The sequence below is a fragment of the Martes martes genome (genome assembly GCF_963455335.1).
Source record: "Martes martes genome assembly, contig: SUPER_18_unloc_1, whole genome shotgun sequence".
Taxonomy (NCBI): domain Eukaryota; kingdom Metazoa; phylum Chordata; class Mammalia; order Carnivora; family Mustelidae; genus Martes; species Martes martes.
This window is the reverse complement of record NW_027666704.1, coordinates 412,743-434,379: the sequence shown is the minus strand read 5'-3', so window position 1 is coordinate 434,379 and position 21,637 is coordinate 412,743. Positions and strand designations below refer to the sequence as shown.

Below are 21,637 nucleotides of genomic sequence, written 5' to 3'. Positions count from 1 at the left end.
TCAAGTACTTGAAGGGAAGAGGGCTGCTATGACTGGGGAACTGAATTTTGAATTTTTATTAGAGTCTTTGTGGTTGTCAGGAGTCCCCATCTTAGTGTTCAGACTGAGCATGACTAGTTAGGCTGCAGCACCCTCTATGAATTCTGCCTAAATGAGCTGTTCTTTCTAAGGCTACTGCCATTTCTGGTTAAATAACACTAATGTTGCTTCCGCTCAGTGGTAAGACAGTTTGTGTAAAAGTTGGGGTCTTTTTAAAGTATCATAAATTAAATTCTTGACCAGCTTTCATACATGGAGACAAGTCGATGTTTATTTCCTGGTACAGTGGATTCATAACTCATCTAATGAAAATGTGGACCACATAATGCGAGACAGAATGCAATTCTTGAAAGTTTTATTCTTACCTTGTGACTTGAACTTTGAAAAACTGTTAAGGAGCATGCATATTTGAGTGTTTGAATATTTGAAATGCCTTAAAATATGTATGAATATCTCCTTGAAACAGCAGGGGAGTGAAATGCTGAAAAATTTATGGTGAGGTATAGGAATGGATAGATACATTTTAAGATGTCCTGTGGCCCTACATAATGTAGAGGAAGAGACGGAGTTAAGATTCCCTCTTCAGAATGCCTTTGGGAACTTGATTAAGAAAAGTAATTTTTCGGGGCACCTGGGTGGCTCAGTCTTTAAGTATCTGCCTTTGGCTCAGGTCATGATCCCAGGGTCCTAGGATCGAGCCCCGAATAGGGCTCCCTGCTCAGTGGGGACGCCTGCTAACTCTCCCACTCCCCTTGCTTGTGTTTTCTCTCTCGCTGTGTCTCTGTGAAATAAATAAATAAAATCTTAAAAAAAAAAAAAAAGAAAAGTAATTTTTCAAAAACTGCTTTTTAGCTCTGACACTGTCTTGTTTTGGAAGCATGCTCGTTACACAATTCCTTGCAAAAGATTAAGTGCTGTTTATTTTTGACAGCTAACACCTCTCTCTCTCTTACCCACCATTTCAGTCCCCTCCCCTTCCCCCCCTTCCTCTTTCTCATGCTAGTGCTTTCTTCAGGTGACTTTATTTTTTTTTTTTCTTCTTTTTTTTTTTTTTTTTTTTTTTTTCTTCAGGTGACTTTATAAGCAGGTTATATCCCACAGAATAACAAACCCCAGAGCTCTGAAGACAGGTGGGAGGAGGCTGAGATGGAAACAGGAATGGAGAATAGTGGATAAAGATTTTTGTTTTGTTTTGTTTTCTGGTAATCCCATGGGGAAGCATAGCTTATTGCTGCTATTCTCTTTCTGGACTAATTAAAAATTCTTAATGAAAATTGAGTCAGCATTTAAAACCATTTTTGGGGGCGCCTGGGTGGCTCAGTGGGTTAAAGCCTCTGCCTTCGGCTCAGGTCATGATCCCAGGGTCCTGGGATCGAGCCCCGCATCGGGCTCTCTGCTCAGCGGGGAGCCTGCTTCCTCCTCTCTCTCTCTGCCTGCCTCTCTGCCTACTTGTGATCTCTGCCTGTCAAATAAATAAATAAAATCTTTAAAACCATTTTTGTTCCTTGCCACATTTGGAAGCCATTATTCTTGCTCAGTTCTTTTCTTTTTTTTTTTTTTTTTTTTTAATTCTTTCTCAGTTCTAGCCTCACAATTTTTTTTTCAAAGATTTATTTATTTGAGAGAGAGAGAGAGAGAGAGAGAAAAACAACAACCAGCAGGAGAGGGTAGAGGGAGAGGGAGAGAGAATCTCAAGCAGAGTCTGCGCTGAGTGCAGAGCCAGACACGGGACTCGATACCATGACCCTGAGATCATGACCTGAGCTGAAATTAGGAGTCGGACACCCAGCTGACTGCACCACCCAGGTCCCCACCATTTTTTTTTAAGTCAAACATGATTTTATTGCTTAGCTCCATTGCTCCTGGGGAGTGATCAAAATATTCAAAAGCTGTTAAGTCAGGGCATGTGAAATCATATTGGAGACATCCTAATGACTGACTTTGAGCACCTACTGTGTATCAGGCACTGCTCTATATATACTTAATCTAACCAAGGGGAATATTCTAAATTCTTCACTAATAATGAATGGTTACCAGTGGTTCAGAACACATACTGGAGCAGGGTCCTAAAAGTTTCATATGCTAAGAGTCATCTTTTAAAGATTTTATTTGTTTATTTGACAGATCACAAGTAGGAAGAGAGGCAGGCAGAGAGAGAGGGGGGAAGCAGGCTCCCTGCTGAGCAGAGAGCCGGATGCGGGACTCGATCCCAGGACCCTGAGATCATGACCTGAGCCGAAGGCAGCGGCTTAACCCACTGAGCCACCCAGGCGCCCCGAGTAATCTTTTAGCTCTTGAATTTTGGGAAATGTGTGGGACTTAGTAGAAGGGCCAGGGCAGCAGACTGGGAACTCTGAGGCTTCGTGAAGTGTAGGATATTTAAAAACTAATATGGGAAAAAATAAAAAATAAAAACTAATATGGGAGTAGGCCTTCATTATTGTGTACTAGAACAATATAAGTCTGCATTTAATCCCTTCAGCAGCCCTCTGAAAGGAGATCGTATCATCACATTTAGAAGTGAAATTGAGGCTAAGAAAAATCATTTGCCTTTTGGTTATGCAGCTGGTGAGTGGCTGAGCCAGGATTTGATGACTAACTCTAGTGGGCTCTGCTGCTACTTTCTCCTTGAAAACAGCCCTGTATTTACATGGAAAACAAAGTAGGAAGGCTGCGCTAGTGCTTTAATAATACTCAGTGAGTGAACTAAAACAATGCATGTTTTAAAAAGATTCCCAGAAAGATCTTTTAACAGGTTTTATGGTATTTCCCCAAGCACAAAGAAATAAAAAGTTGTATCACCAGCATAATTTTGTGAATCAGGGAGCATCTGACAACTGCATTGTGTAAAGTGGTCGGCTTTTCAGGAATCATTAGAGAAAGCTCTGAAACTGTTTGCTTCATCTTTGTTGATGAAAAAGAATACGAGTTTTGAGGACCAAGCAAGAAGGTGATTTTCTAAAAGCTTCCTCCCTGCATCAGACCTCTACACAGTTAGAACCTGTCCCGTTTTGGAGCAAAACTAATTAAGTTGGGAATGCCTTGCTCCGCCTCTTTCAGGGAGATGTAAAGAGACTGACAAAAAACCCACATTGCCTCCATTTCATGCATTCTTCAGAAGGAGGGAAGAAGTACCTTCTGAGGAGCATGGGCAAATGTGAGGCCCCTACCTTGAGTAAGCTTATTGACTGAGAAAGCTGGGAAAGGCAGAGGACACAGTTTAACTGTGGGGATGGGATTGAAATGACTGAGTCAAAGGAAGAAAGTGTTTAGTTTGTTCCCTTCTTATTAAGTAAGCAGTCTTCCGTTTTCTTTTCATCGTCACTGCCAGTATCAGCTATGTTGTGCCGTCTCATGAGGTCATCTTGGGAAAAAAAGATAAATAAAAAATAATTGTCAGGCAATCCATTCTTCCGAAGTTGGGATCCATAAAGTGTCCTTGTTTTTTGTTTGTTTGTTTGTTTGTTTAACATTCATGGAATATTTATTGTGTGCCGACCCTGTTTCATGCACTGTTGTGCATGAACGAAACCAACTCCCAAGTCCTTGTCCCAACTGTGCTTCATCTTTTTGTTTTACTTTAGTAGCAGTAAATATATTTACCTGTGGTCTCAGCTTTTTACTTCATAAAGTCTTAAGTCTCTCAGTCACAATCCTGTAATAATGAAATTCAGGAATTTTGGTAGCTTGACAGAGAATCCCTGTGCTACATAAATTTTCAGAGGAGAAACTGAGGCCTAAATAGATGTGACTGGAAGTGTGTTGCCTGACACTGTTCACATAGTGGCTCACGTAGGAACTGGCCTTTTTCGGGGCTGTTAGGGAAACAGAAGTGGCTACTGTGGCTGAGGCTGACCATCAGCTTCTGAGGCTCTCCGCCTCACAGCACGCCTGTGACTCTGTCACACAGGTAGGGAAGTTCTGTTAGAACTGGGGCTTCTAGGCAGTGTTTTTCTCCATAATATAGAATAGAATCATGACTTCTGTGTTACGGGCAGGTATTAAGTAATACTGGGCAGCCTAGGTTCTGATTCCAAATGTGCCATCATAGTACGTTCACTTTATGAGAAACTGTGAGGGCAAGTGTGTGCTGACCTCTTCGAAGGAGAAGCAGAGTTTGTTGCTGATGAAGAATTTACTAATGGCAAACATCTTTCTTCCTATGGAAGGTGTCTTTGAGCTTTGTAACTCTCTTTGTAGCTCCGCACTAACAGTAGGGGAAGAAATGGCCTTCTGCTTCCAAGGGAAATAGTAGAGGTTTAGGTATATCAAAGTCACTATTTTTCCTTTCCCTCTATTGAGAAAGGAAAACAATTTGTATAGATTTATATGTAAATCTAAATTTATATACTCAGTGAGGCAGTGAAGGATGCTAAGGACTCCTTTATGCTTGTAAGATCAGGGCCATTCTATTTCTAGCATATGTAGTTGTGTTTGCTTCTAAATACCAACAAATTATTAAAATAAATAACAATAAAAAATTTTGTAACTTCATATGTTTTTGATGCGGCTCTGGTGGGACAGAGACAGGGAGATAGGAGAAAAGCAGACATTGGTGCAGTCAGCAAAGCAAACTATTGTTGGAAAGTAGATTCAGGGACGATTGACTCCATAGTTGTTGGAGACTTGTGGAAGTATCCTAAGGTTGTGTCCTAAGCCCTGAGATTCTGCCTTGGTAGCAGTTAGGTCTTCAGTTTCAAAGAAAACAAATTGGGCATCTGAAGTGGTTCAGTCAGTTAAGTGTCTGCCTTCAGCTCCAGCAATGATCCCAGGGCCCTGGCATTGAGCCCCACACTGGGCTCCCTGCTCAGCAGTGAGCCTGCTTCTCCCTTTCCCTCTGCCTGCCGCTCTACCTACTTGTGCTGTCTATCTCTCTGTCAAATAAATAAATAAAATCTTTAAAAAAATTTTTTTAAGAAATCTACTGAGGAACAAACACACCTCCCAAAAAACAAAACAAATCAGGAGTCTTCTGGTTTAAATTTTGGAGAAGTCAGGAGAGATTAGCAAGAATAGCTTTATTAGCTATAACCAGGTAAGAGAAAACACCAGACTAGGAAATAACACAGTATATATTCTGCTTTGCACTTTTATGTTCTTCAGTTCTAGTAAGAGTAGTATCTGTGCTTCAGAACAGTACTGAGAGCGCTCTCTCTGCTACAGCCTCGTTGAAAATGCACTGGATAAAAGCAGCTGGAAAGAAAGCATTTGGCCTGAAGCAAAAAGTATTGAATCTTTTACTGAAGATGATAATCATGGAATTCTAGCATAAACACAGCATAGTGTTAAAAGTCCAGGCTTCTGAGTCAGATAGTATTGGAGTTGAATAGTGCCTGTACGGTTCTTGTTTCTGTGACCTTGGGCAAGTTCTTTAACCTCCATGCCTCAGTTCGATGCTGTGGAAAGGAGATAATTCAGGCTACTTGATGTTGTGGGAATGAAATAATAGAGAACAAAAATCTCAGAACTGGAGACTAGTAAACGCTGAGTATAGACATCTTATTATAGAAAGTTTTGATTTGCAGCTTTCAGAGTGACTACGCTATAATTAGTGACTTCCCTATTTTTGGAGAGTTTGATTTTGCTCTTATAAGTAAGGGGAAACTTAATTTATACTAGGAGGAGCATTGGTTTGGGGGCCTAATTTGGTTTTAAACTTCAGCTCTGCCATTTACTAGATGTGCTCTGCCATTTACTAGATGTTTGATCATGGGCAGCCTTCTTCTAAGCCTTAACTGCCTCATCTGTAAAATGGAAATAATATTTTGAATTTATAGAATCATGAGGCTAGAGCGGTATCAGAGTGCCTGGCATTTAGCTGATATTTAGTGAATTTGAATTCCCCACCTTGTGGTTGTGCAGTATCCTAGCAACCTTTCAGCCTCTCAACTGGACGACATACCAGCAGTGTCCCCAGTCACTTCAGAGTTCCTCTTCACCCAGACGGTGATTTGGTTTTTCCTCTCATTAAAGTAGAGCCCAACCCAGCATGAGTGAATCACAGTGCAGCATCTGCCGTAGTGCAAGGAATAGGTCTTGCAGCATGTGAATGGGTATATTATCTTTATAAATTTGGCAGGCCCAAATTGGTATTTTATTGCTTTTGATCTGTATTTATTGGTAAAATGGGATATCATATGTTTAATTACTTGTGCCTTTTTTATTTTATGAATTTCCCGTTCTTGTTCTTAACCCATTTATTTCCTGGGCCTTAGAGCTTTTGTTACCAGTTTACATGAGCTTTTTTTTTTTTTTTTTTTTTTTAATTCATTTATTTGACAGAGATCATAAGTAGGCAGAGAGGCAGGCAGAGGGTGGGGGGGGGAAGCGGGCTCCTTGCCGAGCAGAGAGCCCAATGCGGGGCTCATTTCCAGGACCCTGGGATCATGACCTGAGCCGAAGGCAGAGGCTTAACCCACTGAGCCACCCAGGTGCACCTACATGAGCTTTTTGTATAATAAACTTATTAGCATTCTGTCTCATATATTTGATGCAAATATTTCCAAAATTATGGATTATATCATACGTTTGAAGTTGTTCTGAAGTTGAGGTATCAGGTGGAAATATCTAAATTTTGCCCAGTAGTAGACTCCACAAAGGGGTATATATGCAGAGGATGCAAATATATATTTCAGAGGAAGAAAAGCAAAATTAAATAACCGTTGTACTCTTAGGTTAAACTCTGACCCTAAACTCTAGTGATTCTCTGGAATGTTTCCCTGAATTAGCTTTAAGGGCCTTATCCCAAAACAGTACCTCTTTTCCTTCGTTTAGGGAAAATTGGGGTAGACAGTGGGAGAGGAGAGAGAATGGATCCCTTTAATTTGTTCTAAAGGACAGATATTTTTCTGGTTTGCTTTTTAGTTTGGAATAAACACACACACACACACACACACACACACACACACACACCCTTGCAAAAATAAACAATACTGTATAATTTTATTTGGTCAAACTTAACAGTTTTTTACTCACTGATTACTTGACTGAGTTATGCTGGGAAAACCTACCATTTATCCAGATTTAGAAAAATTTTTGCCCATGTTTTCTAAAAGCTTTTTATTAACTGTTTGATTTATCTGAACTTTATTTTATTTATTTCTTTTTTTTTAAGAGAGAGAGAGCACACAAGTGGGGAGGAACAGAGTGGGGCAGAGAGAGAATCCACCTGACTGAGGCTTGATCTCATGACCCTGAGATCATGAACTGAGCCTAAATCAAGAGTTGGACGCTTAACCAACTGAGCCACCCAGGCGCCCTGAACTTTATTTTTTCTAATTAAAAAAAATAAACTGTCCTGTATTTCCTAAATAATTTATTATCTTCAGTGAGTTAGGACATTTCCTTTATTGCAAAACTTTTATGGTCTTTTTTTCTTTTTAAGTCACTAATGGAAGTCCAAAGCTCTCTACATGTAGCGGCAGTATCTGTCAGAACAGTTTTCCAAATTTACTTAGATGTGACAACCACGTATGTCCCTTGTTTGAAGAAATACAGATTCTGACTTAGTAAATCTATGAGGCTAAAGAATCTTTTTTTTTTTCTTAACAAATATCCCCATAGCAGTTATAATTAAACAAATTTAAGGATCACCTCTAAAATAGTAAGTTCTTTTTTTTTTTTTTTAAGATTTTGTTTATTAATTTGACAGAGAGAGATCACAAGTAGGCAGAGAGGCAGGCAGAGAGAGAGAGGGAGAAGCAGGCTCCCTGCTGAGCAGAGAGCCCAATGTGGGGCTCCATCCCAGGACCCTGAGATCATGACCTGAGCTGAAGGCAGAGGCTTTAACCCACTGAGCCACCCAGGTGACCCTAAAATAGTAAGTTCTGAAAGAGACGGTGGGGTAGTCTGACTTATTTTCTTTTAAAGCATGTACCTCTGCTTGAAAACTGTATCTTTTATCATCATAATGTTCTGAGTCTCAACATATTTGGACAAGATTTGATGGGTAGATTAACTACACATCTTGGAAATACCATGCTGTGAATATTGTGTGGATATCCTCCAGCCGTTAGAGAAGGTCTGTACTTTAGAACAGATTACTCAGGCATTTTGCTGGAGAGTAGAAGATTGTATCGAGGTAAATCAGCTATGTGTCTCTTTGTGTTAGTAATTTGAGGTGGGAATGTTTGAGTAGGAAGATTGAGTCCCCTGAGGGATTGGAGGTAGATGCTTCCCTAAGACCCAGGAAAAGGTATGCTTCCCATTTCTGGATGATTTGTGAAGTGAATTAAAATTAAGTGAATTGGAAAAAAATTAAAAAATAATACTAAATGAATTCAGTGTAATACTTAGTTTAAGTTCAGTATTTAATTTTGAATCAGTTGTTTATGATACCTTGGTATGTGTTATTTTTCCTTACTTTAGGAACTTTTTAACCAAAATATTAAGATTTTTTGGTACCTATTTTAAAGTATAAATATGGTGTGTTATATTTCATGTTAGCTTTTAAGTGTTGTTTTTCACATTATCAAATAGCCATTTAGTCCAACTTGCTAAGGATTAGCAGAAGTTAATGGTTTGACAAGCATTTGAGTATTTTCCAGGTTGACTAGTGGCACTTAAAACTGCAGCTGTTTGTCCACAATGAAAATTCTAATATTGCCTCTGTGTATCAACTTAAAAGCCAGACTTGCCCCTTCTGTGCCCTTCAGTGCCCTTCAGCATTCCAGAACGAACTGAAGTTAGTATAGGACAGGGAATGTATATCATAAAGGGGAATATAAATATATTAATAAGCATCCAGGATGCTTATTAATGAGTAAGAAGAGGATTTTTATAGTAGTACAATGTTTGGCCAAGTTTTAAATAAATTTGATTTGTAGGCTTAATTTTAATTGAATACAATGGTCTTCGCATTGTTTAACCATTATTCTGGTTGCTTCTTTCCCCTCCTGTCCCTCTTAAAATATACGGCAATGGAATTTGAGTTATTGGGCCTCAAATACATGGGAAGTTGGCGAGCAGTACTTCCATAGCAGTAAAGTGACATTGTACCTTTCCTCCATTTTCTGCGGAAAGCTGTGGAGTTGGAAAGCAACAGAAGTTGGAAGCCCCCTTCTTTGGAATTTCTTGGTATAGAGAATTTTCTAATCTGCTTGAAGTTTTCATCAGGTTTCTGCTTTTTGAAACTGCCCTGGTTTGACTCAGCTGCTATTAATCAGGAAGGCTGGAAGAATTGATTTCACTCATACTTGTTTGCTTTAACTCTGATTATGAAGCAGATTCTTTAAAGTGAAGACTATTGAAAACTACCTTATTGTTTGAGCAGGGCAGCTAGAATGATCGATTTGAGAGTTTAGGCTTAAGGAGATTATAATTACTTACTGGAAACCTTAACTGTAGGGAAAAACGACAAATCTTATATGTGGTGTTGCCTGAAATGCAGTTGCAATTTAAATATACTAGTTTGTAGGATATTAGCTTTTCTTCCAGAAGTTATGTTGTGGCTTGTAAGAGCATAAAATCATTCTCTGTGATGAAGATTTTAAAGAATGTTTATAGATGACTTTTATTTTTTAAAATACCATCTGAGCAGTGGTAAGGATTTTCTGAAGTACCAAGCAAGCATTTGGAATTTAACCTAATTATTGACAGCTAGAAATGTTGCCTTTTATTTTCTGGAAACTCTGACTTGTTATTAAATTGCTTTAGTACATTTTTATCTTGTTGATTACACCTACTCATATTTGTTTGAGAAGGTAGGAAATTTTCTCTTAGTAAAAATAAAAAATACTGGGGCGCCTGGGTGGCTTAGTTGTTAAGCATCTGCCTTTGGCTCAGGTCTTGATCCCAGGGTCTTCGGATCTAGCCCCTCAGTGGGCTCCCTGCTCAGCGGGAAGACTGCTTCTCCCTCTCCCACTCCCTCTGCTTGTGTTCCCTTTCTTGCTGTGTCTCTCTCTGTGAAATAAATAAAATCTTAAAAAAATAAAATACTTAGGAAAATCCTGTACTTTTGCTTTTATGTGAGAGTAACATTTTCCAACTGAGGAACTTTCACAGGTACTCAACATTTGCCTTCAAAGAGCTTAACATGATGGTTTTGTTTTTCCTGTATACATACTGAGATTAGAAATAGTTACTTTAGGTAAATTTAAAGTTTGCCTAAAGCAGTCTTAAAAAGCACTTAAAAAGTGTATTCATCGATGCGTATTGAGTATTATTTTAAACTGGTCATTTCAACTATTTCATTTCTTTTAAGAATTTAAACACAAATCTGTATATGGTTTTTATTTTTTTGGAGGGCAGTTTAATGTTTCATTCTCTTAAAATGAAATAATGTCTTAAAATGATATTTTTGTATACTACACTGATACTTAAGCCAGTATTTCTAGGAGATTTGCAATGTAGCCAATATGAAAACTTACACAAAGCTTAAGTTAGAGACTCTGGTGAAAAGATACAAAAAAAGGAAAGTCTTGAGGTATTAAGTAGTGTAATTCAGGATGTTAATGGCTACTTTATATTTAAACTGTTGTTTCTATTAAACTTTTAGATAATAGAGTTCACTCATTTACTGTTTTCTGAGATAAATTTATTTAAATGGCATTTTTAAATGTTAAAGATTAAAAGAAGTAAATATTAGTATTTTAATAACAACAGTAAGTAAGTAAAAAAATTTACAAATTGAGAATTTGGATATTTGGGATTTGGGATATTGAATTATCTATCTAATCTTGATTTTTTTACCTTAACATAAGACAGTTGCTGTGGGGCTCCCCCCCTGCCCCGCGATGAATAGACTATTTTTTTGAACAGCTTCAGGTTTATAGAATGATAGAATGTTTATACATAAGAAATATCAAATACATGAAAGTAGCAAAAGTTAATAATAATTTAATTGTAATATTGGTTCTTCTATTGTTTTGCAAAGTGGAAAGTCTTGATTTGGAGCATGATTTAGGAAAATGTTGGTTTAAATTCTTTGCACAAGTAATTTCTCTATTCTAAAAAATATTTTTAATTGTTTATTTCTGGACCTATGCAAGTTTTGCCCATCAGCTTTAAATTGCGGAAGACCTGTTGGGTCACAGTATGGCAAAAAATGTAACATAAAAAAATTATAGTGCCTATGCATATTTTGTACTGACTGAATGAAATTCCTTCAAAATACTTTTCTGGTGTTACGGACTATATGTATGATGTTATGGCTGATAAGGGTATCTTCCCAGATTAACAACCATATTGACTGAACTTGTTCTCTAGATGCTGGCTCTGGATTTTTTTTTTTTTTTTTTTTTTTCCTCCTGAGCAGAGATCTGTAACCACTGAGTTATTCAGCAATATACTAACCAGCTACCATCATCTTCTTTATTCTTCCTACTTCTCTTGATTTTTCTCTCTCTTCTTTACTGGTTCTTAATTATTCCACTTCTTAAATGTCAGTATTGCACAGTGTTTCACCCTATCATATTCTGATAGTTCTTCAGTCGTTCATTCAGCTAGCAGTTCTTGGCCATTTGCTGTATTTGGTGCTGGGAATGTCAGTGACAAAGAGAAGGAGAAAGGAAAAGCCAGCACTTAAAGTAAGCAGGTGCAGGGGAAGGGATGTATTAAGAAGGGTTTTATGGGAATAGAGGAGGGGAAATTGCTTGTCATAAAATGCTTTTAAGATTAGCAGAACCTAGGTTGGGGGTGGGTGATGATTAGTTGTTTCCTGGGAAAGCTGGATAGAAAGATTTGCAAGAAAGGCATCAAGGCATTTTAGGCACAAAGAGCATCACAAAAAAGAATGGTATCTTTTGGAGTGTTGCAGACACTTGGTGTGGGAGAGAAGGAAATGTGTGTGGACGTAACAGGATATGAATCTGGCCATGCCAAGGACTTTATTTATTTATTTATTAAAATATTTATTTATTTATTTGACAGAGGGCGAGAGCAAGAGTGAGAGAGCACAAGCAGCGGGAGTTGGGAGGCAGAGGGAGAGGGAGAAGCAGGCTCCCTGCAGAGCAGGGGAAGCCTGATACGGGACTCTATCCTACGACTCCGGGATCATGACCTGAGCCAAAGACGGTGGCTTAACCAACTGAGGCACCCAGGCGCCCCATGCCAAGGACTTTAGATGATTTCTGATGTTACCTTAGTGATATAGATAACTCGGGCAGAGAGATGATAGATTTCAGGGAGGGGGTGAAAATTGGGCGAAGGGAGTGTCCAGATGTAAGCCAAGGAGACCAATCGGCAGGCTTTTGCAAGAGTATATTGATGGAGGGCCGAAATCACAGGAGGGACATTGTAGATGATAAGGATGCGTTTGATTTCTATGAAGGAGATAATCTACTGGGGATAGGGAGAATTTGAGGAAGAAATCCCTGCTTGAGTAGATAGACCATTTTCTAAAATAAATGACCCCTTCTCTCGTGCCTCTCTGGCAGTCCTAACTTACTCTCGCCTTTACTTCTCTTCTCTCTACATGGGAACCCATCCTTTCGGTCTTGACATTTCTTCTCATTCTACTCTCCTGACTTTTTTCCACCTGTATGATGAATCCTAAATTTATATTTTTAGTTCATACTTCTACTGAACTTTAGAACCGTATATTCAGTTGCTTTCTATGCATGGATATCCCATATCAGTGGTTTTCAGAGTTTATCTGAAGACTCTTAAGAGGCTGCCTGAAACTGTCTTGAGATCAACAAGGTCAGGCTATTTTCATAATGATTGGAAGACTTTGTCTTATTCACTCTTTTTCTCATGAGTACGTAGTGGTTTCTAGAAGTTCCATAATGTGGATGTTAAAACAAATTGGATGCAGACGCAGATGTGAAAATGTACTTTTCTGTTAAGCCAGATATTAAAGAAATTGAGAAGAATGTGAAACAGTGTATGCTTTTCACTGGTTTTTTGTTTTGGAAAATAGTTATTTCAGAAAATATATAGTCGTTCATGTAAGAGTCTTTATTTTTAAATGAATTAATATATTTTTTAAATTTCCCTGTTTAGGTATCTAATACGGTAAATATAATTGTAGCCCACATAAACAGAAGATTTTTTGGTATTTTAACTTTTAAAAATGCAAAGGGGGTCTTGAGACCAAAATGTTTGAGAATTGCTGTACTGTAGTAACAACAAACCTAATATGTTAAAAACTAAGCTCACTAAACTCATTCTCTCTGACGTATTTCCCAAACTTAGTTTTTGTCTTCTGTTTCCTGTCTTGGTAAATGGTACCCACTGTCTACCCACATTCCAGGCCAGAAACCTGAGGGTCATCCTTACTCCTCTTTTTTAATCTAGATGGCAGTAGTGGTCACTAACATTTATTGAGTGGTAACCAGGTGCCAGGTCCCAGGTCCTGTTCTCAGTTCTTTACATCCATTATCTTGTTAAAACCTCGCAACAACCCTACTTGGTAGAGGTATTATTACTTAGCCCTGTTTTACAGATGAGGGAACAGAGGTACTGGGTGGTTAAGTACCTGGGCCATGGTTATACATCTAGTAAGTTGCAGAGCCAAGATTTGAATCTAGTCAGTCTTTTGAATCTGCACTACTTTGTCCTGGAACAGTTTATGGTGGTTGATAGGATATGTTTCTTGAGGAATTTATGTGCCCATTCCCTGTAAAGTCATCTGGGCCACGTGCTTTTTGGAGAAGTAAATCTTGGAGGAGTTTTACACTGTCTTCGTCATTATTATAGGATCTTCTCTTCTGAGCTGATTTTGGTAAATTATATTTTATAGAGCAGACGCTGGGCAACTATAGCTTGCAAATTTGGCCCATTGTTTTTGTATATCAGGTTTTACTGGAACACAGCCACATCCATTCATTTATGTGTTGTCTGTGGCTGGGTTTTGTGCTACAACAGCTGAGTAGTTGCAAGAGAGACTGGATGGCCTGTAAAGCCTAAAATGTTTACTCTCTGGCCCTTTACAGGAAAGATTTGCCAAACCATGTTACGGAACATTGTTCCTTTTAACTGGTTTTTTTGTTTTATAAGTATAGATTATACATAGTATTTTCTTGTATTTCCAGAATCTCTACATTTGGAGTTAATGTCTTTTTTTATTTTTTTTTTAATTCCTGGAACGATTTATATTTTTTCTTTTTTCTCCCCATTGTATAGGATTACTAAAATTTTGTCAAACTTACCGCTAAAAGTGTTGGTGTTCCGTCTTATGCTGTGCTCTTCAACAATTTAAATAGCATTAGACTTAGATTACATGTTTCTTAAAAGTATGCTAAAAAGAACGTATGGTAATATTGATCAAACTTGTCGATCCTGATGGAGGATTTAATCAATTCCTGCATTTTTTCTGTGCTAATTAATCTTTATTTTCTTGCCTTTTGTGGGGTCAATGTTAAATCCTTCCCCCATCTTTTCAAATTATTTCTAGAGTTGAGCCTAAAGAAATACCTTAATTTAATTTAATTTAAAAAATTTTATTTATTTATTTGACAGAGACACAGTGAGAGAAGGAACACAAGCAGGGGGAATAGGAGAGGGAGAAGCAGCCTTCCCGCTGAGCAGGGAGCCAGATGCAGGGCTCAATCCCAGGACCCTGAGATCATGACCTGAGCCGAAGGCAAATGCTTAACAACTGAGCCACCCAGACACCCCAGAAATATCTCAATTTTAGAAAATCATCTCATTTTTTTCTGTTTTCATTTTTTAAAAATTAAGTTAACTTGTTAATTTTTTTCTTAAAGTCATGCCTTGGAGTTACTAGTTCACTTCTAAGTAGTTGAAGTGATTGCTACTTTTATCTTCACTACTTCCCTCTTCTGCTTCCTTTAGTTTATTTTTAACTTCAGTAAGATACTTTATATTCATTCATGTTTGTTGAAAATAATTAAGGCTAGGAATTTCCCCTGAGTGCTGGTTTAGCCATATCTTAAAATTTATTATGTGTAGTTTTCAGTAGTATTTTCTTGATAACCCTGCAGTTCTGGTATTTCTTCTTCAGCTCTATATTTAAGGCAGTTTTATTTGCTGGTTTTGTGATTGCATATAATTCAGAAATACCATCTGTATTACTTGTGCTTTTTGCAATTAGTGATGTTTTCTTTAGTGCTGTATGGGGCGTGTGTGTACTTTTTATGACTGTTTCCATGGGTATTTGTCAAAAAAGTTTGTTTGTTTCTTTCAGTTTTACTGTCTCCATTTGGTTTACATGTTTTGATACCAAAGTTCGGTACATAGGAGTCTTCGCTGTTTATATCTTTTTATTTGGTTTCTTTTATCAGCACGAGATATCTCATTCTTTATGATACTTTTCTGATTGACTTTTTTAAACCTGACATTAATGTCGCTTTTATTTAAATTTTGTTAGCATTTTTCATCTTGCATCTGTCTTTGTACTTTCTGCTCCTCAACTTCCTGTATTACTTCAGGACTGATTTTTGCAAGGTATTTGTTAAGTTTTTATTGTCTTAACAAACTAAAGGCCCTTTATTAACAAGTGAATTTAAGTCATTCACATTTATTTTGATTACAGATCTTTGGGGGCTTATGCTTGGCAGATTCTTTTGTATTTCATATTAACTGCAGTTCTGAAATAATTCTTTTATTGCCTTTTCTGTATCTGTTGAATGGATCGGGTTTTCTTGTTTTCTCATTTTTTCCCCCTCTTTCCAATGGTTTGGATATTTACTGACGTAATTAACCTAAATTTTAACTGTGTATAATATACAGTAGCCAAAATTATTCAGTAATTATATCTGTTACCCAGCAACCCCATCCTTACCTCCCTACTTACACACACTGTTAACTTCTTCTTTATTCTTCTAGTACATTTCACGTTTATATCTGAGATTTCATTTCAGGTTATTTAGTTCAGTTTTATAATCAATAGTTACATTGTCTTAACGTTTTTACTGGTTTTGGTGAAGTTTTCTGGCTCCAGAAATGAGCCCCCATCTCAGCCCCTTATTGTCCCCATGACACTTCATCCATAAGTACAGCAGCTCTCTGAATATGCGGTAGGGATGGGCTGCTACGTGACAGACATAAATCCTGCTTTGCAATTCCTGGTTACTTTTAATGGAGTGTTGAGGTTCTTGTACATTGTTCATGGAGGCCATTCACAGTGTTTGCCTGTAGGTTATCTTCTAGTTCCTTGGTTGTAATTAAAGAACATGTTCCTGTTGCATCTTTTTTAACAGTATCTTATTTGGGTTTTAAATTATTACAATCTTTTCTTTTTCTGTTAGTGATAAGGTGACAGGCAAGCCTGTATTTTAGCACTGGGTAGTATTGTAAGTGGTATAAGGTTGCGTTCAGTTGCCAGATACCACGTTGAGTCTGGTACTAAACATGTAAAGGCTGAGTTAGAGTTTTTGTGTTCTCTGTGATTTCATAATTACATATACTTTATCTTTTTTTGTTTGTTTCAGAGATACTTTAGAATAGTCTAGTGCCATATTTTCCGTGTGGCAAAGGAATATACGTTATTGGTACTTTCTGGAAGCATTAAGTTGTCTGGGAGACAGAAGTTTCACACATAGAGTAATTAGACCTAGAATGTACTTCGCTCAAATTCTTAACATGAGGCTTTTCACTTGTCTTCAAGAGGAATGGAAAAGATTCCGAGCCATAGATAGAATGTTTGTGATTTTTCAGTGCAGGTCCTCCCAAATGACAGTTTGCTTGTTACTTTAGAAAAATCAGTTATATTTGAAAAACGTCAGATCATGTATTAAAAGATGTATTAGTGTTAATGAGGTAGGCTAAGTCTACCAGTGGCTCAGAGAAAGAAGGTGGTAGTGAGGCCAGACTGCTAAATGAAGGAGACTTTAGAGCTGCGGGGAGAGGGTAGGGGGAAGTGAAATGGGTTTGGGTGGCTACTGGAGACAATACTGGTGACCTCTTTATTTCAGCATCATGCACCTTGTAGACATTTGACAAATACTGCCTTTATTTGGCCCATGGAATAACCTCTTTTTACTGAGTTTTTACATTATGCTGGCTACTAGACCAGGACGGCCTGTACTGTACAGACAAGGAGGAAGATGCAGAGAAAACCCAGTTCTGGTGGCAGGCTATTTGAATTTCAGGCCTGGAGCTCTCGGTTTTTAAACAGCTTTTCCCCCCAAGTGTCCTCATTGGTCACAAGGAGATGTTTCACCTTATGTATCTGACAGTGGCATCTGTAAAGATGCATCAGACTTTCACAGAAACGTTCAGCTGTTACAGAAGTGTAAGGTGATACCGCAGTCATTAAAAAATATCTACTCTTAGTGTTTAGTGCTCTATAAAATGGTAACATATTTAACTTTAGGCTAGCCCTGCAAGGTATGGGTTTTATCCCTGTCTTACAGAGGAGACCATAGGCTCAGTAAGGTATACACACCTTGCCCAAAGACACAAAGCTTAGTAAAGGCAGCACTGGGATTAAAACCTGGGTCCATCGGGCACCAAAAGTTCATATACCATGCTGCCTCTCTGTAGTTTCAGAGATCAGGTGTATCTTCACCAGTTTAAGGCATTTCCATCTGTTTTCTTATTGAATCTCTTCTAAGAGTCTAGAAATCTACTGTTTATAATTTTACATTGTTCGTACAGTGGACAAGTGGTATTTCTCAGATTTGCTTAAGACAGGGTATTTAAGTTACTTCTCCAATTTTAATTAGTTTCATAGTTGTCGTTCTGTAATATTTGTATTTACCTCCCCATCCTGAGTTTGTCCTGTTTGATCCATACTTTATGTTTTAACAACAAAAAATGCTGTTAACTGTGCCTTTTTGTAAAGAAATGATCAGATTGTTTTTTACCCTTTCTATCTGTTCTTATGTTGTCTTTCAAAGATGAAGAATAGGGACCAAACACATTAAAAATGAGGCAGACTGAGAATAGTTTCCAGGGAATTGAGGATTCTTTTATGGTAACCAAAACTCTATTTGCCAGTTTTGCTCTTTGAGCTGTTGTGAGTTCCATAGTTGTGTAATCGATGCTTGTTCTCTGATCAGAATAATATGGGCCAGAGCTGATGAGTTGGAGCTGTCGTCGAGGCCAGGGGATGCCAGTGGCATCCGTGCCCTTCCTTGTTGGAGGGGTAGTCGGAGAAGTAATACCGGACTTTCTCCTAAGAAAACCCGAGCCCGTGAATGAGGATATCCTCGCACGCTTGAACTTTCTGTTCCTTTAGGGTTGTTTTTCTTGCCTTTTTACTTAGATGGCTTACTATGGAGGTACACTTTACTGGCTAATCTTTTCCACCCCTTTTCTTTTGTTGGGATTAGTGCCAGAACAGATAAAGCCCAGTGTAAGCCAGCCTCAGCCTGCCAACTCTAATAACGGCACTTCCACAGCAACCAGCACTAATAATAATGCCAAGCGAGCCACAGCCAACAATCCGCAGCAGCAGCAGCAGCCACAGCCGCCACAGCCGCCACAGCAGCCGCCCCAGCAGCCCCCGCAGTCCCCGCAGCCGCCGCAGCAGCAGCCGCCGCAGCCAGCACAGGCCTTGCCTCGGTATCCTCGAGAAGTACCGCCACGATTTCGCCACCAGGAACACAAACAGCTTCTAAAGAGGGGTCAGCATTTTCCTGTCATAGCAGCAAACCTGGGATCTGCTGTTAAAGTGTTAAGCAGCCAGTCAGAAAGCAGTGCTTTAACAAATCAACAGCCACAAAATAACGGAGAGGTGCAGAACAGCAAAAACCAGTCAGGTGAGAGAAGGCATTTCTTATGAGACTCCCACCGTCTTCATTAGCAGTGCAGCAAGTTGATACATTCATGGCTTGGTGGGGATGTATTTGTGTCCATCAGTATCTGCATTGCAAAAGAAGAGTTCCGTGCAGGGAGTTATGAATGGGGAATCCTAAAATGTTTCCTGTAAGCTGACTGCCCATCCTACTTTTTGTATGATTATTTTAATCACCCTCCCTCCATGTTCTACCCATTTTTATAAGCAGTTTATAGCTTAAATCGATAAGACTACAGCTAAAATTGAGCGCACACACCCTCAAGCATATGTGCTAAGCAGTTGTACATATTATTGCAATGAATCCTCAACAGTCCTGTGAGGCCCAGGTGATCTTATCCTCCCTCTTCAGTAGAGGAAACTGAGGCACCAAGACTTTCAGTCACTTGCCGGTGATCACTTAGTTTCCCTGCGCCAGAGAAAGACCACCGCACATGGAAGTGGTATTCAGACAGCACGTGCATTCAGTGATGGCCACAGAAGGGCCTTTCTGAGCCCTGTAATGATGGGGAGGCAGAAAATGTCTGTGATTACAGTTTTCTCAAAGGCCACTTTGTTTCAATATGTTCTGATAGGCTCTGACGGCTTGTTTGTCCATTCATTTCTCAAACTATTTTGAAGCATTTACTACGAGCCAGATAGAGAATTGAGGAGAATTAAGGTTCCCATGCATGAAAACGCTAACATATACTGGTTATGAACAAAGTCTTTAGAGCCAAATGGACCAGATTTTTAAATCCTAGCTCCACATACAACAGTGTCTGTGACCTTGTGCACGTTACTTAATTGCTCCATGGGTCTACATCTCATTTGAGCAGCCGATGCTAACCGTCCTAGCAAGAGTTACTCTCTAGCTCCGTGCTCTCTTATAGATGTCACGACTTTCCCTGTCCATTCTCTTAATGGCACTCCACAGCTCTTCAGTAGCAGACCTGGCTTATAATTACATCAAGATCTGTCTGGCTGCAAAGCTGTGCTTGTAACAGCCTTGCTGTACTTCGGCAGCTTATCGGATGTGGTAGGTAAGGAGGAAGAGGACGCAAACGTGATTTTTCTAGCATAGGTGATTAGAGCAGCACATTATTATTGGAAATGATACAGACTTAAATTATGACTCTGAGTTAATACTACTCCCCTCCCCCAGCCACTTACTACCTTATGTGGCTTGGCCAAATCCCTTAACTTACCTCGACCCTCTCCTAAGCTGTAAAGTATGGATATTAGTGCCCAACCTATACGGTTGCTTTGAGTATTAAATTAATGTGATGTGTTTAAGCACATAGCTTAGCCCCTGATATTTAGGTACTGAATGAATTATCTTCCCTCAAACTTTTATAGAAGGACCTGTCCTCTTCAGGAAAAAGAGTCTGGTTTAGACATATTACATGTAACACCAAGCAGTTAATTTGGCTTGAAGTTCATCTGAGAAATGAGGTTGGGAGCAGTTACAATGAGTCATTGGTATGTTTTTAAAAAATGTGATCAAAGCCTTAGGAGAGGTTACTCACACAGCAAACGCTTGAGTACCTATTACAAACTAAACAATGGTGGTATCACACCACCATTTTGTTCATAAACAAAATGAACAGGGAAGCGGGCTTGTAAATTTTGAAAATGGTATATTGAGTACCATTTTCAAAAATTGTGGAAGTGAAAGAAGAAAGCTGTTTTTGAAATGCAAACAATAGGAGTGTAAGAATGTTTCTCACAAATGGGTATGGGTCTGAAATCCCGGAAGTATTACAGATGTGCATTTAGATGAAGAGAAGGCCTATGTGAGCATAGGAAGAAGTCTTCAACAAAGGCTGAGAAGGACAAATACCCTGCCTGTTCTGTAGAGGACTTTACTAGGGGGCACTGCCTGCGTTCATGTGGAGGTGGGGATAGAAGCCAGGAGGGCGCAGCTGTCTCTGGCTGAGGTCTGGAATTGATGTGGCTAACGAAGGTAGAGCCCTCTGCAGGAAAACCAGATTTGTGCTTTTGTCTTTTTTAAAAACATTTGTGAATCCCCACTTACAGCATATGTCACATATTTACATTAAAATATCTGTGTAGGTGCTACGAGGCATAGTAGCAGCTTGCGCCAATAAGAGACCATCAGGTGTTTTTGAACAAGGGAAACCTTAGACCATTTGGTCTGCCCTGACCTCTGAGGTTATTTACAACAGTAATGATCATAGTGATCCAGTAACTAACACTGTTGGGGTACTCGCTGCAGCACACAGACTGACACATTCAGTCCTCGCCTTAATAGTAGAGATCAGTGAAGAGCAGTGTCATGCACATTGTAGACAGCATGAGTGATAGTCCCAAACACCAGAGTTCTGTGTTGTGAATCACGGGTAGTTCCGAGCTGTGCAAACATAATCTTAACTGTTCTTATTTTTGTATTTGTGTTCCACTTTTTTGTTTCCTGAGCAAATACAAGTAGATTTGACATGTAGGTCAATACATGTAATACATACATACATAGATATTTACTGAAAATTTTCATGATGAAAGTGAGGGGGTGCAGTGCTGGATGCACTCACATAATTCAGTTCTTACTCATTCAGTCCAGTCAGGGAGCAGGGGTGGTCCCTAGATGAGAACTGGTACTTTATAAATCACAGGTCCTAAGCTAAGCACCTTCACAGGCTGGCAGGTAAGTGACATAGAAGATGAAAAGGAGTGATGGGAACAGGGGTAAATATATTGACTTTGTACCCCATCTGAATACCTTTATAAGCCATTAGAACCCTGCTCTGGTCAAACCAGACAGCTCTGTGGGCTCAGCTGCCAGTTTGTGGTTATACCTCAGACACTTAGTGATGCTTTCGGTCAACATCAAGAATTCTCTTGGACAGTTGATTTCTTAGAGCCTTAGGGTGTTGGGCTCTGTTACTGCCCAAATAACTCTTGAAGCTGGGGGACTTACAGGGCTTCATGTAGTAGAGGATCTGGGGGCGGGGGGGG

General features: G+C 39.0%; 1 protein-coding gene across 3 annotated transcripts in view; it reads left to right on the top strand.

Annotated features, from left to right (window-relative positions):
- The window catches only part of TNRC6A (trinucleotide repeat containing adaptor 6A), a 104,771-nt gene that overhangs the window by 36,535 nt on the left and 46,599 nt on the right, over positions 1-21,637 (top strand). For 2 of the 3 annotated variants that reach the window (XM_080831704.1, XM_080831706.1), the window contains exon 5: positions 18,219-18,647. The exons of the other annotated variant lie outside the window; for it this stretch is intronic. In XM_080831704.1, the coding sequence (XP_080687830.1) occupies positions 18,219-18,647 (429 nt within the window). The remainder of the gene's footprint in view (positions 1-18,218; positions 18,648-21,637) is intronic. 3 annotated transcript variants of the gene reach the window in all.